Raw genomic sequence first — 8,462 nt, 5'->3', positions numbered from 1 at the left:
TATATATACATACAAAGAAATGCACGCACGCATGCAATAGTATGCAGCGACACGCCGTGTTTGTTTTGCCCTTCTGTTGCGATGCGCCTCATCGCCCCTCCGGGGTGCGTCTCCGGCATTCACGTCTTCATTTCTTTCCCCTCCTCTCCCCCCCGCTCTCTCTCTCTCTCTCCTGTTTGTGCTTTCATCTCGCCCCCGCCGCGTTGCATCACACACGCGCATGCCAGCAAGCAAAACGTCCAAGCACCAGAGGGTAGGAACACGTCCCCTTTGTATTCCTCATCAGGGCTGCGGCGTAACTTCACCACCACTCCAAAAGCTAACTCACACAATCAAACAGACAGGAAGAGAGTAACGTGGCCAGTACACATACATACACACATACAGGACATACGGTACCGTGCATAAACAAGACAATACGCGATGTTCCGACGGACTTTCTGGCGCCTCGCCCCCGACAACCGGGATAACATCATCCGCATCTTCACCGAGATGGCCGACCTGAACAACGCCCTCGGCGAGAAGTACAAGGTGCAGAGCTACAACCGTGCCGTGCAGAGCCTCAAGACGAACCTCGACCTGCCGCTGCGCACCGTCGAGGACCTCGAGAAGTTCCCCGGCTTCGGCGCGAAGCTGCTCAAAAAGGCGGAGGAGATCATCACCACCGGAAAGCTCGAGGAGCTTGAGAAGAAGACGAAGCCGAAGCTCAAGGCGATACAGGAGCTCACGCAGGTGCACGGCTTCGGCCCGCGCGCGGCCGCGGCACTCTTCGACCGCGAGGGCATCTTCACCGTGGAGGAGCTCATCGAGAAGGCGGACCGCATTCAGCTGACGGACCAGCAGCGCGTCGGCGTGCGCTACTTCAACGACATCAACGAAAAGATCCCCATGCATGAGTCTGTCCTGCACGAGAATTTCCTCCGCGAGAGTGTGCAGATGCGCCTCGGCAGCGACTACGAGATCCAGATTTGCGGTAGCTACCGTCGCCGACACCCGTTCAGCGGCGACGTGGACGCCATTCTTGCGCGAACGCTGAAGGCACCGGTGCTTGATGGCCCTGTGACCGCCACCGGTGTTCTTGGCACGCTCGTTTCGTACCTGCAGGAGCGTAATTACCTCGAGGCGACTATGGCGCAGGGGCCGCTCAAGTACATGGGCATGGGCCGCCTCCCGCCCCGCACGATCAACGGCGCGACGAAGCATTACAAGTCCCGCCGCGTGGATATTCGTCTCATTGAGGCTAGGTCGGTGCCCACCGCGCTGCTCACCTTCACCGGCAGCAAGAACTTCAACGTCATCATGCGGCAGGCCGCCATCAGCAAGGGATACTTGCTGAACGAGTACGGCCTTTTCAAGCTGGGCAGCCCGGAGGAAGTGAAGGCGCTGCAGGAGCGCGTGCGCGCAAGCAAGGCAGCAGGGGGCAAGTCATCGTCAGCGTCTGCTGCTGAAGGCGCCGTGGACACCGCAGCTGAAGGCGCAGACGACGGCACGGACCCTGTTGTGTCGGTTATTAGTGGCCACTCCGCGAAGATGGAGACGCTGGGGCTCACGAAGGAGGAGCTGGAGACGAAGCGCGTGCACGTGACATGCGAGAAGGATGTGTTCGATGTCCTAGGTATGCCGTACGCGAAGCCGGAGAACCGTGACCCGTAAGGAGCGTGAGTCTGTGACCTGTCTGTGTCACTGAGTGGTGTGAGTGAGCGGGCGAGCGTGGGAAATGTATTTGCATGGAGTAGTATGCATGTCCACATGAATGTAACAGCACACACACCCAGGCAGGCAGGCAGACAAACAACAACTTGAATAGACGAACGAAAGCGAAGGAGGAAGGGGCAAGATGAGGCCCATTTCCCCCTCTCTCTCCTCACCGCCACGCATACATACACAGACATATACACGCTTCTCGCAGTGCCGCATGCGCGGTGGAGGGACCTGCTCTTCACGGCACCCCACTCGCACCCGAGAGAGAGAGAGAGAGAGAGAGGGAGAGGAGGTGTGTCTGCGAGTGCTACGCCACCGACAGTAGCATCAACAACAACAATCAAACAAACAAACAAGAAAAGAATCAAACAAACAAAAAAAAACGAGACAAGTAACGAAAAGCAACACAAACCCCGATGAGGCAATCACATCTCGGACGCCGTGGGATAGTGCACAAAGGGTGTAACGGAGATTCCAGCATGCTGAGGGCGCGCGCGCACGTACACATAGCACACATAGAGTGGGCGAGGCTGATGATGGAGGAGGTAAAAAAAAGGGTGAGGGGGAGGTAAAGGAGCGAGCGGTGCGTGGAGGGGAATGCGCGATGGCGGCAGCAACAACAAGGAAGGGGAACCACGCAAAGAACTAAAAACAAGCAAAAAAGAAGTGGGCTCTTCGTATTCTCACGCGCAGTACGCACCACGCTGTGGGGAGGGCGGAAGAGCCACGATGCACGCCCCTCCTGCGCAGTGGTGGTGGTGGTGGTGGTGGGCCCGTCAAGCACGCACTCGCCTTATTGCCCCCTCCCTCCCTCCCTCCCCCGAATAACAAAAAAAAAAAACAAACTCGCTTCCCCCCCTTTTTTTTTGTTTTGTTTGTGTGACATGATTCGTTCTTTCGTTGTTTATTTTTCATTTTTTCTTCTTCTCCCTTACGCTCACACAAAGGGCGTACCTAAACCCTTCCCACCTTTACCCAAACGCATAGATCAACAAACGGATGGAGGGCAACGCGGGGCAAGAGCGAAAACAAAACACAAAAAAAAAACACAGAATGGGCGGGGTGAGAGTGTATGCAATGACGGGGGTTCTGAGACAACCCGTCAACAGCAGCAGAAGTAACGAACGCAATAGAACTAGCAACATTGGTGCTCACCTGCACTCCACCGCTACTTGCTTTTTCTTATTGGGGGTGGTGCCTGTTGTTTGTTGCTGCTGTTGAACGCTGTGGCTGAAGCTCTACCACCCGAACCACGACTTGGTAATATATATATATATATATCTAGACATGTGGTGAGGGGTGAAGAGAGAGAGAGAGAGTGTGTGTGTGAAATGGTTCGGAAGAGAAGAATGAAAAGTGGGAATACTGTTCATTCACTCAACCATCGTTTAGTTTCATGCTCTATTAGCAGCCTTCTGCGCTTTCACGTTGCGACCCTCAATCACCCGCCCATCACTCTCTGCAGCTGCAACTACCCCCATTTCTCGCTGACTGAATGGACACACGTGCTTCTCTGTGAGGAGGTACGCTTGCAACAAAAAAAAATGATGCATGTGTCATTCCCAACCCATTTTCCTTTGCGTTTCTCGTTCATTGGCTTGTTCTTGGCACAACAAAGGCAGAGGGGGCACGCCGAGTCACAGCTGACGTGTTGCAACGAGGTGCTACACCCCGCCGCTGCTGTGTAAACGCTTAGCGGAGGGGTCTGACGCAAACATTAAGAAGAGGGCGACGCAGGCGTAGGAATCGAAGGCGCGGGAAGTTCGAAGAGAGAGAGAGAGAGAAAGTAAATAAAATTAATATGGCGTCGCAGGCGACTAATGTGCAGTACATTGACGAACGCCGCGGCCGAGGCCTTATGGCAGAGGTGGACTTCGCGCCTGGCGACTCCATCCTTTGCGTGCCGTGCGATATCGCTGTGCTCTACAGCCCTTTTGTGCGCAATACGTGTTACCGCTGCTTCAAGCGAGTTGCTGAAACTCGAGAGCAACAGGACGTAGAGCAGCAGCAACAACGACACGAAATGACGGAAGAACTCCAATATGAATGCGCCGCCTGTCGTCACCTCGTCTTGTGCCACGCTTGTGTGCAGGCGATGGTGGCGGAGTTGCAGCGGGGCGCAGGCGAGGACGTGGCCGCAGCGAAGCCACCGGCTACTGCGCACGAGTTGCTACAGCAGCACCCCGTTTTACAGGCGCACAAACTGGCCTGCGGGTGGTTCTGCTCGCTCCCTGCGGCCGTGCGGGAGGGCGACACAGACTACCTGCGTTTCACCCTGCAGTACGGGGCACGCGTGCTGCTGGGTGACACACGACTTATGCTGGCTGTCGCTGAGTTGTGCACAAACGAGGTGCAGCAGTCCACGGAGGCACGCAGCTTTTGCGAATCCTTCGCGCAGGATGTCGTCAAGACGTTTGCTCCGCATGGATTCCAAATCGACGCAAAACACCTCCGAGACGTCCTTCTCCGCACCAAATGCAACAGCATCGGGTATCCATTCAACGAGGAGGAAACACTCGGGTGGGCGTTGCAGGAATATATGTGCATGATCAACCACAGCTGCGCCCCCAACGCGTCAATTGTGCCTTCGAACCGTGATGCGTCATCGTGGGGCTCAATGGAGCTTGTGGCGCGCCGCCCTATCAAAGCAGAGGAGGAAATCACGATTGCGTACATCGACGTTGACAGCTACTCTGACGTTCGCGCGCGACGCGTGCGTCTTTTGGAAAGCTACGGGTTTCTCTGCAGATGCACAAAGTGCTCTGCTGCCAGCGCGACGCAATAAGGAGAGTTAACGCACAGGAGACAATCACATTGGACAGCGCAACAACACTGTGTCGGGTGTTCTGTATGTGTGTGCGTATTCGTTCACCTTCGGTGTCTGTTTCCCTTTTCTCTCCAATGGTATCTGTCATGCGAAAGGAAAGCGGGACCATCGTTTTCCTTGCAACTACTTGAATAAAGAAGGTATATACAGCAATATATAGAAATATATAGTTAGGGAGACCATACAAAAAATCGAACTAGAACTGTGACACTGTATTTGTTTGTTTACCAGGAATACAGGTGCGCGCGCAAATGTCGACTGCTCCAGAGTATCGCGATTTTGACTACGAGCGGCGCTTCGCCGACGTCCAGCGACTGGAGAAGGCAGTGCACCACTTTGATCAGGCAGTGGGGCGAGGCATGGTCGCCATGAAGGAGATCGCAAGCGCCTTCGAGGCGGTCGGCGCCGTGCTTGCAGAGATGACGTCAGCAAATGCCGCGGCCACGCAGCACATGGTATCAACCGTTCCCACTGCCACCACCACTGGGGCTGGTTTGGACGGCACAGGGCAGCTCTCACCTTCGGATGCTGGTGCCTCTTTGACCGCCATGGCAGCGTGGGAATCAGCTTCGATGGCCGGCGCCAGCGTTGCTCCCACTGCATTTGTTGATGACGAGACGGCGGCGCAGGTGCACCAGCTGACTGTTTTCTTTGCGGGTGAGGCGAGGCGGCTCAACGAGGGACAACCATTCCTGCTGTACAACACCGGTGTCCACCGCGACGTTGTCAACCGCCTGCTTCCCGTCGTAGAGCATCTGAGGGCGATTGATGTTGTCGCCAAGAAGCGTGACGAGGCGCTGGCAAGATACCAGAAGCACAAGGCCCTGGTGGAAAAGAAGGAGCTTCAGTACGCCAAGAAGGGGAAGGCTTTCGTGGACCATGCAGGCTACCGGAAAAGTGCCGAAAAGCGCGACGAAAGCTGGCGAGCGTATGTGGCGGTGCGCGCCAAGTTTTACGAGGCGTACCGCTTGCTGATGGAAGTCCACGGGCATACAACGGCGCACATCGTCCACCGCTACCTCACCTTGAACGGGGACTACCTGCGGGAGCTGCTGTGTGCGGTTGAGCGGGTCCTGCCCGCCATGGAGAATATATACCCCACTAACGGCGAGTTCGGCTCCCTGGCGCCTTCCATTCTAACAGCAGTTTCTGGGCCGTGTCGCGGTCCGCCCACTGTCCCACCACCGGGGGAAAGACACAACAACTACAAAGAAGGCCGCGACAACAGCGGCGGCAACGAAATTTGCCACCTCCCCGTTGTGCGCGATGACGCGGGTTTCGCGGAGCCGTGCTTGCGGCGCCCCGGCGTCGAGAGGGAGGCTCGCGGGCGGGTGCCGCTACCCGGTGCTGTGGAGGAAGGGGCGGGCGATGGCGGCCGCAAGTTCGAATTCATCAGCTCCGTCGAAACGGCACCGGCGGCTCGTGAAAACCCGGGGCGCGCCCCTGCGGCAGCAGGTGCCTTTGAGGACAAGGACGAAGTTGTCATGGGCGGCGCGCCGCCGGACTGTTGTGAGGATGAGGATGGGGATGAGGGCGCAGACGAGGAGCCGTCCAAGGCGACTGCGCCGTCGTCCGTGCCCTCGGCAGGTGGGGGGTGCGCGCGGCACAGCGACCCCGAGAAGAAGGTCTGGGACTGAGGGCTTTTTTTTTCATGTTGGCGGGACCCCCCGCCTCCTCCTCTGGCGAGGGGTTGGGTTTGCGCCGCCTCTTGTCCCCTCGCCCGTCCTGGTGTAATGCCGGCCCCCCGCCGCAGCAAGGATCCACAGTGCGACGCGAGGGCACCCCGGCGTCTTGCCGGTTGCGTGTGAGACTTTCTTTTGCGCGCCGGCTGTTGGTTAGTCATGGTGAATGGCACGCTTCCCGACGGAACCAAAATGGTATTATGCAGGGGAGGGGGCTTTCAGAAGGGAATTCCAGGGAGTATGCCGGGTGTGATGGTCCTAATTGCGGCAAATATCATAACTTTCGCATGCGTGCAGAACAGGAAACAACAAATGGGTGAGTCTGCGGTCGTTATCCCCTGCTTCTCGTTATGGCTGCTTTTTTTGTTTTATTTCTGTTCTATGGCGTGACATCTGTGTTGTTATGGTCTGCTGCGCGGGGTAAAGGGCTACGTGGCGTCTCCAGAATCCTGCAGATCAGTGTGCAGAGTGATCAATATTCCTTTTTTTCCCTCTTTTGTGTATTGCTGCCACCAGGTGGCAGCATTTGTTCAACAGCACCAGAGCAAAGGTATACGTCATACATCACACAAGAGTAGCATTGATGCTGACACATGGTCGCGCACCATGTGCCCGTTATATATTCCTTTCTGGCTCATCATCTTGCTGCTGCTGACGCAACTCGTGAGTGCTCAAGACACGTACGCGATTTTAAAATTCGTGACTGAGACCTCGGTGCCTTGCGTGACCGCGGCGTCGAAACGGGGCGACCAAGCGGGCATGCGTCTTGCGGTGCCGGACACTCTTGGGGTGGCAGTCACCATGGGGGAAAGCTCCCCTCACGATGCACTCGTTTGCTCGTTCTGTTTGGCGGGCATGGGATGCGTTGTGACTACTCCCTTCCGCTGTTCTATTTTTCGCCTGTTATGAATCTACCGAGTTACTCAGATAGTGGTGATGCTACGCAGTGCAACTCTTTTTCAGCCATAAAAGGCCACCCAAAGGTCTGTAGCGTTCGGAATCTAGAGCTTGGATGCCCGTTTTACCGCCCAGACTTCGGAGCTGCCGAAGATAATAACTGCACCGAATCTATTTAGCTCTATTACGACCCGACTGAACGTTACCAAATTAAGCTTGATTAAAAAACCGACCGGGCTCAATTGGCGTGGAATGTGTCGGATTTGGCTGGTGGAAATGTTTCCCGCCCCCCGAACGCGTCATGCGTGAAAACGGGGGCGCACCAAAACCGAAAGGTGCTAAATGTCACTCGTTTAATTTGCAAACTGAAAGAGATGCGGTGTTTGATGGCTGGTGGATGGCTATCGCTGCGTCGTTAAGTTCCGCATTTCCACTGGCTGTATTGTTTGTGTTGTTTGCTCTGCTGNGGTGTTTGATGGCTGGTGGATGGCTATCGCTGCGTCGTTAAGTTCCGCATTTCCACTGGCTGTATTGTTTGTGTTGTTTGCTCTGCTGCGCTTCGCGCATATGCCCCCAGGCCAGCGCAGTTGCGTGTTAGGCGCCGGGGCGCTGGTAATGAACTCAGCTTCTGGCGGGGAAGGGTCCCCTCTCTGTGGACGCGTGCGGAAGTGGATCAGACTTGGGGGGAGCATAGTAGTGCACCACAAATGCATTAAGCGGTCCAAACGCGCCCCCCTAGGGTAGTTTCAGGTGCGTGAAACCGAATATGGCGCCACAGACGGCGCCCAATGATGCCAGCATACTGCACTACAGAAGCCAAAGTGAAAGTAATGCGAACAGATTGTGCGGAGGAGGCCCAGAGGACGCCACAGACACCACACCCTTCCGGCAGCACAACGGCGGCATGAATGCGGCAGGCCAGGAGGGGCCAAAAGGTGTGGTTGAAGATGCAGCGCCCCAAGCGAAGTTTCTCTAAGAAAGCTCCTCAAATCGGAAAATTCAAACGATACAAACGCAACGCCGACTTCAGTGACGGGGGGNGGGGGGGGGGGGCTTTGCAGTACACCTGGTGAGACCATTATTGAACCTGATGATGCCACCAAGCGGGGCTTTTCTGGTAGCGACTGTGTCTGGTGTGTTGTGCCATGTTGTTGTACCTGGTCGCTCAATGCGGGGTGTTCGTTAGCAGCGCGATGTGCATAACGCATGTTGCCATATCTTATGCCAAATATGAAGTTTTAGGAGAGCTTGCCCTATGAAAAGGGAAAGTAATATGCCCTTGGGTTTTGCTTTCTTTCCCCATTCGCAGGACGCATGTATATTTGGGTGGAATACGGCCATGCTGCGAAGGAAGA

The 8,462-nt window shown here is 55.9% G+C and overlaps 8 protein-coding genes across 8 annotated transcripts; 6 read left to right on the top strand and 2 right to left on the bottom strand.

Annotated features, from left to right (window-relative positions):
* Positions 1–423: 423 nt before the first annotated feature.
* On the top strand, positions 424–1,653 carry DQ04_07531070 (putative mitochondrial DNA polymerase beta; the record flags this gene model as incomplete). The annotated part of the gene is made up of 1 exon (XM_009315213.1): positions 424–1,653. One exon carries the CDS (start codon positions 424–426, stop codon positions 1,651–1,653), a length of 1,230 nt encoding a protein of 409 aa, XP_009313488.1.
* A 1,397-nt stretch (positions 1,654–3,050) lies between these two features.
* DQ04_07531060 (hypothetical protein) lies at positions 3,051–3,389 on the top strand (the record flags this gene model as incomplete). The annotated part of the gene is made up of 1 exon (XM_009315212.1): positions 3,051–3,389. One exon carries the CDS (start codon positions 3,051–3,053, stop codon positions 3,387–3,389), a length of 339 nt encoding a protein of 112 aa, XP_009313487.1.
* A 113-nt stretch (positions 3,390–3,502) lies between these two features.
* DQ04_07531050 (histone-lysine N-methyltransferase ASHR2) lies at positions 3,503–4,486 on the top strand (the record flags this gene model as incomplete). Its single annotated transcript, XM_009315211.1, has 1 exon — positions 3,503–4,486. The coding sequence occupies one exon, from the start codon at positions 3,503–3,505 to the stop codon at positions 4,484–4,486; it is 984 nt and encodes a 327-aa protein (XP_009313486.1).
* A 293-nt stretch (positions 4,487–4,779) lies between these two features.
* On the top strand, positions 4,780–6,165 carry DQ04_07531040 (hypothetical protein; the record flags this gene model as incomplete). Its single annotated transcript, XM_009315210.1, has 1 exon — positions 4,780–6,165. One exon carries the CDS (start codon positions 4,780–4,782, stop codon positions 6,163–6,165), a length of 1,386 nt encoding a protein of 461 aa, XP_009313485.1.
* Positions 6,166–6,179: 14 nt separating this feature from the next.
* DQ04_07531030 (hypothetical protein) lies at positions 6,180–6,530 on the top strand (the record flags this gene model as incomplete). Its single annotated transcript, XM_009315209.1, has 1 exon — positions 6,180–6,530. The coding sequence occupies one exon, from the start codon at positions 6,180–6,182 to the stop codon at positions 6,528–6,530; it is 351 nt and encodes a 116-aa protein (XP_009313484.1).
* A 286-nt stretch (positions 6,531–6,816) lies between these two features.
* Positions 6,817–7,119, top strand: DQ04_07531020 (hypothetical protein; the record flags this gene model as incomplete). The annotated part of the gene is made up of 1 exon (XM_009315208.1): positions 6,817–7,119. The coding sequence occupies one exon, from the start codon at positions 6,817–6,819 to the stop codon at positions 7,117–7,119; it is 303 nt and encodes a 100-aa protein (XP_009313483.1).
* Positions 7,120–7,508: 389 nt separating this feature from the next.
* Positions 7,509–7,820, bottom strand: DQ04_07531010 (hypothetical protein; the record flags this gene model as incomplete). Its single annotated transcript, XM_009315207.1, has 1 exon — positions 7,509–7,820. The coding sequence occupies one exon, from the start codon at positions 7,818–7,820 to the stop codon at positions 7,509–7,511; it is 312 nt and encodes a 103-aa protein (XP_009313482.1).
* A 33-nt stretch (positions 7,821–7,853) lies between these two features.
* Positions 7,854–8,315, bottom strand: DQ04_07531000 (hypothetical protein; the record flags this gene model as incomplete). Its single annotated transcript, XM_009315206.1, has 1 exon — positions 7,854–8,315. One exon carries the CDS (start codon positions 8,313–8,315, stop codon positions 7,854–7,856), a length of 462 nt encoding a protein of 153 aa, XP_009313481.1.
* Positions 8,316–8,462: the final 147 nt, after the last annotated feature.

Source organism: Trypanosoma grayi (assembly GCF_000691245.1).
Source record: "Trypanosoma grayi strain ANR4 Tgr_753_V1, whole genome shotgun sequence".
NCBI classification, from domain to species: domain Eukaryota; phylum Euglenozoa; class Kinetoplastea; order Trypanosomatida; family Trypanosomatidae; genus Trypanosoma; species Trypanosoma grayi.
The sequence above is the reverse complement of the archived record's forward strand: the minus strand, read 5'-3'. Positions and strand labels throughout refer to the sequence as shown.